The 13793-nt window shown below is 39.0% G+C and overlaps 1 protein-coding gene across 1 annotated transcript; it reads right to left on the bottom strand.

Annotated features, from left to right (window-relative positions):
- Positions 1–859: 859 nt before the first annotated feature.
- On the bottom strand, positions 860–13559 carry LOC118964731 (calcium-activated chloride channel regulator 3A-1-like). Its single transcript, XM_036979074.1, has 13 exons — positions 13393–13559; positions 12674–12811; positions 12417–12567; positions 12154–12254; positions 11303–11527; positions 9692–9916; positions 8983–9154; positions 8143–8354; positions 7691–7909; positions 7204–7471; positions 5966–6139; positions 5572–5805; positions 860–1781 (listed from the first exon to the last, which is right to left on the bottom strand). The coding sequence occupies exons 1-13, from the start codon at positions 13540–13542 to the stop codon at positions 1318–1320; spliced, it is 2733 nt and encodes a 910-aa protein (XP_036834969.1). The 5' UTR covers positions 13543–13559; the 3' UTR covers positions 860–1317.
- Positions 13560–13793: the final 234 nt, after the last annotated feature.

Here is a 13793-nt window from a genome sequence, read left to right as displayed (position 1 = left end):
AGAAGTCAATATTTGGTGGATTGATTTTAATCACAGCTTTCATGTGCCTTGGCATGCTCTCCACCAGTCTTTCACATTGATGTTGGGTGACTTTATGCCACTCCTGGCGCAGAAATTCAAGCACCTCTGCTTTGTTTGATGGCTTGTGACCATCCATCTTCCTCTTTTCTTTAAATAAATGCTCTAAATGACAATATTTTTATTTGGAATTTGGAGAAACGTTGTCAGTAGTTTATAGAATAAAAACGAAAATGTTAATTTTACCCAAACACATACCTACCTATAAGTAGTAAAAACAGAGAAACTGAAAATTTGCCATGGTCTCTTAATTGTTTCCACAGCAGTATAGTAAAATGTCATCCGTGTATAATGAGATTAAGTGATCAGTAGCTTTTAGAGAAGTTTGTGTTATTTCCTTCGATTGATGATTTTCCTGGGCCAGGGGTTCCATAAAGAACTCAGACAGCATTGTCTGCTGCTTCAAGTGATTTTGAACAGAGCAGAGCAGATATTACCTGTTATAACTATGGCTGAGAGATTGGCATACAGTATTCTAATCATGTTAATGAAATTAGAGCCAATTCCCATATGTTCCAAGATCGACCAGAGGCATTAACAGTCAAGTCTATCAAAGCTTTTTCTGCTTCAAGAGATAAAACAGCCCAAGGAGCTGTTGTTTCTGTTGAAGCATTGTTGACATGTAACAGGCGCTGGCGATTGTGCGTGGATTAACGTTTTTTAACAAACCCGCTTTAACAAACCAATTTGGGAAAGAAAGTCTCGAGACGGGATGACAGCATTTTGGAAAACAGTTAAATATCTATGTTTATCAAAGATGGGGGCAAGAGTCAGGACACTGAGTGGTATCCTTACTTTACAATTATAAACCGACATTTGTGCTTCATTCACCTTTCCCAAATGTTAGTTATTTCGAGCAAAAGTGAACCTAATTGATTTCAATATTTGAAATAGACCTCAGGGGGAGTAGAAGGAGAAGAAGGAGAATATTTGATTCATTTGGGTTCTGATAGTAATTCCTCTGTTTCAGATTCAGAAGTTGCTATATCAACTAATTGGTCATTACTGCGTAGTTTGTTAGCCAGTAAATGACTGGGGCGATTACCATGATGGATGGCACATTTTGCTCTGTCTTCTCAGTAAATACAATTCTGTCTTGCCTTTGGAAAGGGTAATAGCTTTCAAATTCAGAGAGAGAATAGCTCGCGTTGCCATTGTTTTTCAGAAAGGAATGTTAGATTAATTATACAATTATCTTTAGTGTTGATAAGCCCATGGATGTATTCGTGCTGTTAATTGTTACAGAAAGCTTGTAGAGACCTGTGTCTCTGTGAAGTTGGGAGTGTTCCCGGGTCTGTTGAGTCGCATCCTGGTTACAACTAGCACAGCAATAATGACTGCAGCAGTACCAATGACTGATACAACCACTGCTACTACATTTGATCCAGAGGACCGCTTTAGGTTTGGACTTGGATATTGTGATATCGTAGGCGTAGTTGTAGTTGGAACAAATGGTACAATTTTTGTGGCTTTAGCAACATTAGACATGTCAGACATCAGAGAATCCTTGTCACAAGAACGTACAGCAAAGAACATGACCGTCTCGGGTTCAGCATTGATGATGTAACTGGAAAGGAAGGAGTATTCCTCTGTAGAGCCTGCCTCTAGTGGTCGGATGTCGGAGGTGTTCATTAGATGTGCTCCACTGAAATTTCCTCTCAGGGCTTCCAAGTCCATGCTGACTCTGATCTCATAGGAATCAGCTGAAAGAAATGAAGCAGGACAAAGTGGAAAGGGAAAATTCAGGTTATAACACATATTCATGAGATTCACACATGGTTATTCAATGCAAATGTCTGATCTCATCTAGAAAGTGTTATGGTAAATAATGATTTCAGGATCAGTATGTTCATGATGATGATAATTAGTAGGGATAGACATTTGAAATGATTTGACTAATATCATGACATTTTTTCAGATATCCGTATAGTTGAAATTTAAAAACATAAATAAATGTTTTTATGAAAAAATCCTATTCACTATTGACCAATCAGAATGGCGCAAATGCACATAGTAAAAGTTAGCAGCAGCTTTTCTGAGGTAGTTTGGCTAACATCAACAGTGAAAGAGAAGTCAGATTTTTTGCCATGAAGGAACTGATTATGTTACAAAAAGTGTTTTGCATTGATCTGTGTCAGGTATTGTGGAAACTCTGTAAGGTGAGCGCCTGCAATTACTATTTAAAGTATGAAAAATAGCATACCGATATCAGGGCTGCCTTCCGTAATGCTAAATTAAAATGCTAAATCTCGTGAGAAGATAAGGCTTAGAAGGTTGCAACATTGCATGATGGTAAAGGGCCACACCCTGTCATGCAATTCCATGCATATTCGCCATATGGTGGCGCTATAACAATTGATTTCAAATGCAGAAATGTGAAGGTCACACCTCTCACCCCGTGTGATCTGGAGTCATAAAATTCAGTACATAGGTCCTGTTCATTACCCGGAACAAATGTACCCCATAAGGTCCACCATAATGGATTTTCCGTCATTTCGAATTTTGTGATCTGATCTGGATGAAATAAATAGCATCTATGGAACAAGGTCTCTCAACCCTATGTTTTCCAGACTATTTTCTCAAACAACATGGCCACTAGTGACCAATAAATATTCAGGTGGGTGTGACTTAGCACATGAATGCATATAAATCAGACATGGTTATTCATATTGTCACATGTTCCAAACACTGTCAAGCCTTAACATAAAGCAAGCCCATTCAGATCGAACACACGGTGTCACAACAATAGGCACATATTTATATTTATTGATCTGTTTGACTTAGAGTGATGAAATTTGGCACACATTCTCAAGGATATGAGTCAAGCTAACCCGTTATTTATGGTTCAGAAAAACTATTAACCCCAAATATTAGATGTCGGCGCCCCCGCTGCAATCTAATTAGCATAATAAAAACATCCCCATAAAAATATGTCCGTTTAAGGTAGATATACAGTGGGGAGAACAAGTATTTGATACACGGACGATTTTGCAGGTTTTCCCTACTTACAAAGCATGTAGAGGACTGTAATTTTTATCATAGGTACACTTCAACTGTGAGAGACGGAATCTAAAACAAAAATCCAGAAAATCCCATTGTATGATTTTTAAGTAATTCATTTGCATTTTATTGCATGACATAATTATTTGATCACCTACCAACCAGTAAGAATTCCGTCTCTCACAGACCTGTTGATTTTTCTTTAAGAAGCCCTCCTGTTCTCCACTCATTACCTGTATTAACTGCACCTGTTTGAACTCATTACCTGTATAAAAGACACCTAACCACACACTCAATCAAACAGACTCCAAACTCTCCACAATGGCCAAGACCAGAGAGCTGTGTAATGACATCAGGGTTAAAATTGTAGACCTGCACAAGGCTGGGATGGGCTACAGGACAATAGGCAAGCAGCTTGGTGAGAAGGCAACAACTGTTGGCGCAATTATTAGAAAATGGAAGAAGTTCAAGACGGTCAATCACCCTCGGTCTGGGGCTCCATACAAGATCTCACCTCATGGGGCATAAATGATCATGAGGAAGGTGAGGGCTCAGCCCCAAACTACACAGCAGGACCTGGTCAATGACCTGAAGAGAGCTGGGACCACAGTCTCAAAGAAAACCACTACGCCATCATGGATTAAAATCCTGCAGCGCACGCAAGGTCCCCATGCTCAAGCCAGCGCATGTCCAGGCCCGTCTGAAGTTTGCCAATGACCATCTGGATGATCCAGAGGAGGAATGGGAGAAGGTCATGTGGTCTGATGAGACAAAAATAGAGCTTTTTGGTAAAAACTCCACTCGCCGTGTATGGCGGAAGAAGAAGGATGAGTACAACCCCAAGAACACCATCCCAACCGTGAAGCATGGAGGTGGAAACACCATTCTTTGGGGATGCTTTTTTGCAAAGGGGACAGGATGAATGCACCGTATTGAGGGGATGATGGACGGGGCCATGGTTTGCGAGATCTTGGCAAACAACGTCCTTCCCTCAGTAAGAGCATTGAAGATGGGTCGTGGCTGGGTCTTCCAACATGACAACGACCCGGAACACACAGCCAGGGCATCTAAGGAGTGGCTCTGTAAGAAGCATCTCAAGGTCCTGGAGTGGCCTAGCCAGTCTCCAGACCTGAACCCAATAGAAAATCTTTGGAGGGAGCTGAAAGTCCGTATTGCCCAGCGACAGCCCCGAAACCTGAAGGATCTGGAGAAGGTCTGTATGGAGGAGTGGGCTAAAATCCCTGCTGCAGTGTGTGCAAACCTGGTCAAGAACTACAGGAAACATATGATCTCTATAATTGCAAACAAAGGTTTCTGTACTAAATATTAAGTTCTGCTTTTCTGATGTATCAAATACTTATGTCATGCAATAAAATGCAAATTAATTACTGAAAAATGTGATTTTCTGGATTTTTGTTTTAGATTCCGTCTCTCACAGTTGAAGTGTACCTATGATAAAAAAAATAGAGACCTCTACATGATTTGTTAGTAGGAAAACCTGCAAAATCATCAGTGTATCAAATACTTGTTCTCCCCACTGTATATAAATATATATAGGACAAAAAACACATCACGATAAGAGAGACAACACTACATAAAGAGAGACCTAAGACAACAACATATCAAGGCAGCAACACATGACAACACAGCATGGTAGCAACAGAACAACATGGCAGCAACACAACATGGTAGCAGCACAAAACATGGTACAAATATTATTGGGCACATGCGACAGTGCAAAGGGCAAGAAGGTAGAGACAACAATGCATCACGCAAAGCATTTATAACTGTCAGTAAGAGCGTCCATGATTGAGACTTTGAATGAAGAGATTGAGATAACACTGTCCAGTTTGAGTGTTTGTTGCAGCTCGTTCCAGTCGCTAGCTGCAGCGAACTGAAAAGTCGAGCAACACAGGGATGTGTGTGCTTTGGGGACCTTTAACAGAATGTGACTGTCAGAACCGGTGTTGTATGTGGAGGAAGAGGGCTGCAGTAGATATCTCAGATAGGGGGGAGTGAGGCATAAGAGGGTTTTATAAATAAGCATCAATCAGTGGGTCTTGCAATGGGTATAAAGAGATGACTAGTTAACGGAGTATAGAGTGCAGAGATGTGTCCTATAAGGAGCATTGGTGGCAAATCTGATGGCCGAATGGTAAAGACTGTTAGAGGACAAAGTGCTATGAGTAATGAGTAAAGAAGTAGCTAATCCTAGGGCAATGTGTCCAATTTGTCCTGATGTGGGCGTTATGGGGCCAAAGCTTTATCCCCGGCATGTGTTGTGGTATATCCTTGTCGGTAAAAAATGTCACAAGGATAATTTAATTTAATTTAGACAAACTTTTTCATTGTTAAGACAGGCTTACACATGAAAAATAAAAAAATAACTCTCACTCAAGTAATCGAATACTAACGTCCGTCCGGATATTCGATTAAACCTGCCCAGCCCTAGACGTTATGCAAATAGACTTAAAAATAGATTAGGTACTGTACCCGTGCCTTGATCCATGTCTTCCCCAGGTGCAGTCCATGTGAGCATCAATTTGTCCTCCTCTATCTCTGCATTCAGGTCTGTGATTTTGTTAGGGGGAAAATTTGGAGGGGGGACACCAGGTGGGAGACTGACTGAGAAGCTCTCTCCTATGGCTGTCCTGGTGAAGCTGCCCACATCAGCCTGCAGGTCATCCTCACTGACTGGGGGCTTTGGGGGGTTCATCACTACTTTTCCTGGAGGAGATGGAATGGGGCAATAAGTTACACGCATTCATGTTACATCGGCACTCACAGACTTGAAAAATGAAAACATTAGAAATCACGTTGCAACAGACTCAAAATGTGAAAACATTCAACTTGTCACCGATAAACAACAGCAGACTGAGAGATTTACCTTTGATGACATAACCAGGTACATATGGGGCAACACTGTGTCTCTTCAATCTAACTTGTCCATTATTTTTGCCTTTGTCTTTTCTCTGCACTTTCACTTTCAAGTTGTATCTTCCCTTTTTAGAAGTGATAAAATATCTGGAATAGATCCCATCATTTCTAAAAGCATCAGCACCTGGAAAGAACACAGATGTGTATAATTAGACTATCTAAAAATGTATCTCAGACAGTGATGGAATCGATTGCAATCCAAAAAGTCATGTTATGCATGTATTTTACCATTCTGCTACTTCTCCATTATGTCTCTAACTTACCTGCTCCATTATGTCTCAAACTGACCTGTGCCATTGTTGCTCTGACTGACCTGCTCCATTATTGCTCTGACTGACCTGCGCCATTATTGCTCTGACTGACCTGCTCCATTGTTGCTCTGACTGACCTGCGCCATTATTGCTCTAACTGACCTGCTCCATTATTGCTCTAACTGACCTGCTCCATCATGGCTCTAGCTGACCTGCTTCATTATTGCTCTAACTGACCTGCTCCATCATGGCTCTAACTGACCTGCTCCATTATTGCTCTAGCTGACCTGCTTCATTATTGCTCTAGCTGACCTGCTTCATTATTGCTCTAGCTGACCTGCTCCATCATGGCTCTAACTGACCTGCTCCATTATTGCTCTAGCTGACCTGCTCCATTATTGCTCTAGCTGACCTGCTTCATTATTGCTCTAGCCGACCTGCTTCATTATTGCTCTAGCTGACCTACTTCATTATGGTTCTAGCTGACCTTCTTCATTATGGCTCTAGCAGACCTGATTCATTATGGCTCTAACTGACCTGCTTCATTATGGCTCTAACTGACCTGCTTCATCATGGCTCTAGCTGACCTGCTCAACCATGGCTCTAGCTGACCTGCTCCATTATGTCTCTAGCTGACCTTCTCCATCATGGCTCTAGCTGACCTGATCCATCATGGCTCTAGCTGACCTGCTCCATCATGGCTCTAAATGACCTGCTCCAGCATGGCTCTAAATGACCTGCTCCAGCATGGCTCTAGCTGAGCTGCTTCATTATGGCTCTAGCTGACCTTCTCCATTATGGTTCTAGCTGACCTTCTCCATCATGGCTATAGCTGACCTGCTCCATCATGGCTCTAGCTGACCTGCTCCATCATGGCTCTAGCTGACCTGCTCCATCATGGCATTAGCGGACCTTCTCCATTATGGTTCTAACTGACCTGCTCCATTATCCAGCAGTTGTAGCTGATATTGGTCCCCAGAATCAGACTTCAGTGTGGCTATCACATCTGCCAGAATCACTGGAACACCTTTCTGGTTGACCTCTGCATACACCAACATGGGTTTGCTGCCATCAATGGACTGTTGGCTCATGTGAGCCTTGACCGTGACTGGAGGTATGGCGTCACTGACAGCACAACTTGTTATTGTTATTGTTATATACTGATCTGACAGTGTATTTTTTATGGTATATGTCCACTCTCCAGTCTAGAAATAAACAATAAGGAAATTGTTCAAATGAGTCAGAAAGGGTTGAGTAGTTCATTAGTTCTTAATCACATTCACAAGAGTAATGCATAGGGTTAAAACAACACTCATATTTTTATAAAGCTCTGCATATGGCGCTTTATCATTATTGATAGTATGATACAATTAAAGTAACAAAAACACTTTACATATTCACCAACAGGACATGGAAAACAATACCTCAGCTGTTCCTTGAATAACTAAGGAGTGCGTTTTGGAAATAGCAGAATGTTGAAAATCAATAAAATCGTAGATTTGTCCAGATGGGCTTTTTATTTCAATATCCTCCGGGGACTGACTTTCATGGAGCACCAAAAAGGTGGTTTTATTCCCGATTGTGTGATCAACAGACACAGTCCCGTTGAGAATTCCATTTCCTTTCATTCCAGAACTATCAAGCTGTTAAGGAAAACGTGAAAATAAAAATATCTAATTAAAAAAAATATTGCTAGACTGTTTGGTATTACTTAAAATCTACAAGCTAATAATAACATTTTTAATTATTTGTAAGCATTTATTACCATCTATAAGTTTTTTATAAGCATTACAATTATTTAGAAGTAGTAACAAACACAATAATTTATAAAGCATTTCTAAACATTCATAAGCATTTACAATGACTTCTATCTCACCAAGATTGTCTGATGTGTCAAATCGCCGTTGGTTGTGGTAAGTGAAGCAAAGACATTCACAAGTTCAGTTGTATCCAGATTATCAGATGCATAGAAATATTTCCCACCTGAAACATAAAAAAGAACAAGCAGAATGAAGATAATTGACAATGACTTGAAAAGAGTATGCAAGAAAAATGTGACTGTCTCATCTGCCTTAAAGGGGAAATTTACTGCTGATACAGTCCCAAAATATGCTTTTTGCTTCATCGTGATGATGTTGCCTGTGTCACGCCCTGACCGTAGATTGCTTTGTATGTTTCTATTTTTAGTTTGGTCAGGGTGTGATGTGGGTGGGTAGTCTATGTTGTATGTCTAGGTGTTGTGTTTCTATGTTTAGGCCTGGTATGGTTTCCAATCAGAGGCAGCTGGTTATCGTTGTCTCTGATTGAGAACCATACTTAGGCAGCCTGTTTTCCCACTATGGGTTGTGGGTAGTTATTTTCTGTTTAGTGTGATTTGCACCTGACGGAGCTGTTTCGGTTGTTTCTTTTGTTCCTTGTTGTATTTAGTGTTCAGTTTATTAAAATAATGATGAACATTCACCACGCTGCATCTTGGTCCTCACCTTCTTCCATCAGCGGCCGTTACAGCCTGTGACACTTTGCTTCTTGAAAGTCCAATATCTTGAAAACTTGACCGCTGACATGCAACATATTTTGGTACTGTACAGTATTAACAGTGGACTAATGAAAAATCCTAAATATAATTTTTGAGTGGATCGTCCCTTTAAAAGCTAAGACAATGTAACGTCCGCGAGTTAAATATTCTTAATATGATGGTCCTTTGATTAAACCTTACCTGATATTTCTGACATAATTTTCAACTCCTTGTTTGCACTTGGTCCAAAGGCAATTGTATTTACAATGGCACCACTTTCTTTAACCTCAGATGCACAATTTAATTCTGATTCCCCATCAGTTAAAAGGATGATTTCATCTCCCATTGTATTGCCATTGTCTTTGCGTAACTCCTGAAAATCAACATAGATTTTTTTTTTGAAAACATAAAAAGATGTAAACAAACATAACAACCTGACCCATGTAGGCTACACTTGCATTACATCTTCAAGGGGCAGTGCAGTTAAAAAGGTGATTTCTTGTATTTTTTTAAATGTTATTTCCAAACTATGAGGTCGAAATAAGATTATAATAATGCCCTTTTTGAGTAAATGCTGTTTGAAAAATAAATTGCTGGAATTTCAGCCAGTTCAGGCGAGATGTAACTTTTGCCCCACTTCAGGACGTCACAATGTAATCTGACTACAATAGATCAATGAATGTTCAACTGGGTAAGGTGGGGTCTGGACCACCCTATCAGCCAATCAGTGCTGTGTATGTAAATATCTTCACATTTGTTTTCTAACAGTCACTTGATCAGAGGCCAAAGAAAAGTAAATAATTACAAATATATTTTGGAGTCATTTTCATTAAATAAACACACAGTGATGATTTAAAAATACAATTACAGACTGCATGGTGGTTTAAAAAATATGTGGTAGTATATTTACCTCAAAACCTTTTTTAAGTCCTTTACAAATGTCAGTGCCTCCATTAGCTTCACTTGGCAAATATCTTACAAGTTGCGTTCTTGATTCTTCACCATGGATTACAGTTAAAGGTTTCAAAGTTGTGGCATCATTTGTGAATGTTACAATCCCAACATATGAATTATCTTCTACTACAGTTGTCAGGAACAGAGATGCTGCTTGTTGCTGTTGCAATATTCTTGAGCCCTTAAAAGTAAACATTAGAACCGTCTGAGGTTAGACAAACTTGAATGTATTGATAACACTGACATATGCTGAAGGGCTGGGTACATACCCTTAATAACAGTAACTACTAGAAAGAATATTTATAATATTGAAATGAAAACTAGACACGGTAACAATTTCTAATAACTCCACATAAAAAAGCATCTATAATGGATTATTACATATATTATTAATCATTTAGTAATCATTACTCACACATTTGTAAATGTTATTAACCTAGTTATTCACACATTTATAAACAACCTTCAAAGTATTTAATAATGATTTAATAAGATGTTTGATATAGGTCCTTATAAACCATTTACTAATCCTTAGTTGTGTTTTTGCGTGACCATATCTAAAGTGTGGGCTATTTATACTTTCTTAATGTTTTGAGTGACGTGTGTAATATACAGTATATATTTCATCAGGTACTGCTGGAATGTGTTAGGGTTCGTTCCTTTCGTCCTTGTCAATCATCATTGGCTTATTGGTGAAATTAGCATTATGAAAATATATTTAATTAAATCATTTATTAATGCAATTGCAGACAGAAGTTGACAATCAGGAACATAGCACGCATGTTTCCGAGTAAGTTCTGCATCAAACAAATGGTCTCAAGTTGTTTTATTAAACCGAAGACCAGTCTTAGTGATTTCACTGACTACGTCATTACCTTCTACTCCTGAGACCAAGCCCATGCGTCCATAGCTATAGAAACATAGAGTTTCAGTGTTATCTAAAAGCTAGGTAATAAATGTCCCCTCCCCAAAGTTGATTTATTGTGGAATGTCTGACTACTCTCTTATCTCCCACACTCCCCTGCAGAGTTCTGTTTGTCACACATTTCTAAGAGAGGTCTTCTTTATAAGAGAGAGAGAGAGAGAAAACAACTGTGGAACAATTCTAAAACTATGTAATGAATATATATATATATGTTGTTAATCTGTAGTCTAGAACCCTTTAAATGTAAGGAGGAAGGGGTCTTATAACCCCTCCCCTTCTATTAATAAAACATAAGCATAATCAATTCTTCTAATTCATCAAACATTTTGGTACAGCCCTTATCATGACCCCTAGGTGAACCCGACAAATGTCTACCAATGACATGTCCATTTTTTTGTGATAAATTACGCTGGTCACTCAAATCATTTAAAATATTTATAAAGTATAAATAGCCCACATTTTAGATGAGGCCACGTAAAAATACTAACTTAACGATTAGTAAATGGTTTATAAGGACCTATATTAAATACCTTAAGAACTGAGTAATGATTCATAAATGATGAATTAACAATTTACTAATCCATTATAAATGCTTTAAGTTGTGCTACCCTAGACAATTATACTGATATAGCAGTAACTTACACGCATGCTTCCTGAAACATCAAGGACCAGACAGACAACTCTCTGTCCCCTCTGCATCACAGTGAACCTAGGTGCTGGATGTGGTCCTTTCAGAGGCTGGACATTGGCTTTGGCATCCACTGAGCTTGTGAAAATAACGTCCATCACATCTCTGTTGTCACACATCCTGTTCTGTGCATTAGGGGCCTCACTGTTGTGTGTTTTATTGGAGCAGAATGTTGTAACCTTGAGTGTGCACATAAACAAAAGTTTGTCACAACTGAGAATGATGCATTTGAGAAAGACAGCATACACTCTTAGAAAAAAGGTTCCAAAAAGGTTCTTCGGCTGTTCCCATAGGAGAACCCTATTTTGGGTTCCATGTAGAATCCATGTAGAATCCTCTGGGGAATTCCTTCCCCAGAGGATTCTACATGGATTCCATGTAGGGCAGTCGAAATAACGCTTTTATGTTCTTATATTGCACCTTTGTTTCTAAGACTGTCTTTATCATCATAACTTACCTTATGTAAACTTGGATAGGACATTAAAGATGCAGTATTCTCCCATTGTTCGCTGTCTGCTAAGAACACACAGTCCTGTGGATATATCTTGTTGTTCGGGTCAATGTGTGTGCAATTTGTGTGGTTAATTCTGTTGACAATTTTACCATCAAGCTCTAGGGAACACCTGTGAAATTAGAAAATAGTAAGAGAATGTTGAGAATGCACAATGAATGTGAAACTGGTTCTTACAAAAGTACAAATAAAACAGTATCTTCAAATGTCGTACATGATCTGATATTAGTTATACTGTTACTGTGTAGGACTGGACAGGGGGAAAGAGTTTAAGAGACAAGGTTACCTAGTTGCCTGAATATCACTGTGTGCACCCTTGTAGAATGGCTGACCGTCATCAAATTCATCATAAACTCCCCATCTCAGGTGAGCCCATTCATGCACAAGGACTTTACCTAAGAGACAAGTCAGTAATTTTCTTAACAATTTCATAAGCTTGTGAGCCTACTGTAAACTCAGTCTTGTTTATTTATTCATGATTTATTTATGATTTTAAAGAATCATAATTGTTATGTGTTTAAATGACTTAGACTTCTGTTTACGGTGGAACCTCTTACCTCTGGGTCCATACAGTTTAATGAGTTCATCATCTAAGATGAATTTAGTGGTCAAATGAATGTACCGGCTCTCAGATCCACATTGACCATACTGCAGGGTGTAAGGTTGATCTCCATATGCACGATTTTCCTCATTAATGATTATTTTGGCCTAAAATAGAGAACAAAGCCTTTTAGCATTTAAATGCTATGCTGTCTGAATAATATTGCCACTAAGCTTCATCTGTTGCAGTCGGTTATAACAATAACATTCATACTTTTTCATAGGTTTCAGTCTTTGTTCTTCCATAGTCTCCTTGAGACCAGTTTGGTGGCACTAGTATTGTTATCTCTTCAAAGTAGAATTTGTCTTCAGTGGCTGTAAAGAGTACGGATGACGCATTGCTCACCATTTCCTGAAAGACAAATTATATACGTATATTGAACAATATTTGACAACAAATGTGTTTCTTCTTGGTTTATCTATAGCCGAATCACTTATCCAAACATACTGAAGCACTTGTGAGTAAAACGTGAATGCTGTATACCAGGAATCATCAACTAGATTCAGCCGTGGGACAATTGTTTCTTGAGCGGATGGTTGGGGGGGCCGCAACATAATTACAAAAACAATTGTAGACTGCAAATTGACCGCAAGAAGCCTAAACAGATATAATGTTTGGCGAAAACATAATCATTTTGAACCTTGATTACATTTGTATACGATCACAATTGTTTCTATATTATGAGTGTGAATACTTGGGAACAGATTTCTTCAAATAAAATCATTTGGAGCTGATTTCATTTTCATTTTTTTTCCTTCTCATTCTTATGTGAAACAATTTATTTATTTTATAATTACTTGATTGTATTTTTTGATCAGAAAACTTTGTGAGGCCAAATAAAACCACCAGTTGGGGATCCCTGCTGTATATGTATACCTAAAATAAGTAACATGGAAGCAAATTGTCTCTAACTGTTGGGTTAAAATCTTTACCTTGATTCTCTCGATGAGCAGTGGGTTCTCAGGTACCACTGGGTTAATAGCAATCAGAACGTCTGTGTATCCATTTCCTTCCAGCTTTATCCCAAAGGTAGATCCTGACAAGAAGACCAGCAGCAACACAGCCACTGCTTCAGAAGCCATGGGGATAGATCTGCTGATATAACTGGGAAGCGTTCATAAGTGAAAGGGTTTGACCCTACTGAGACACAACACTTGGAGCGTAGCACAATGGCAGTTTTTCTTCACAAAAGGGCGGATCCTTGGAAGAGACAATGAAACTGTATTTTACCACCAACTCGCTTGGTTCCTTGATCTCATCTGTATAGGTTATGCAACAAAGTAGGCTATTTTGCATTGATGACAAAATACAATCTCAGTGACTATTAAAGCAA

The sequence above is a fragment of the Oncorhynchus mykiss genome, chromosome 5, assembly GCF_013265735.2.
Source record: "Oncorhynchus mykiss isolate Arlee chromosome 5, USDA_OmykA_1.1, whole genome shotgun sequence".
In the NCBI taxonomy this organism is placed as follows: domain Eukaryota; kingdom Metazoa; phylum Chordata; class Actinopteri; order Salmoniformes; family Salmonidae; genus Oncorhynchus; species Oncorhynchus mykiss.
This window is presented reverse-complemented; position numbering and strand designations above follow the sequence as displayed.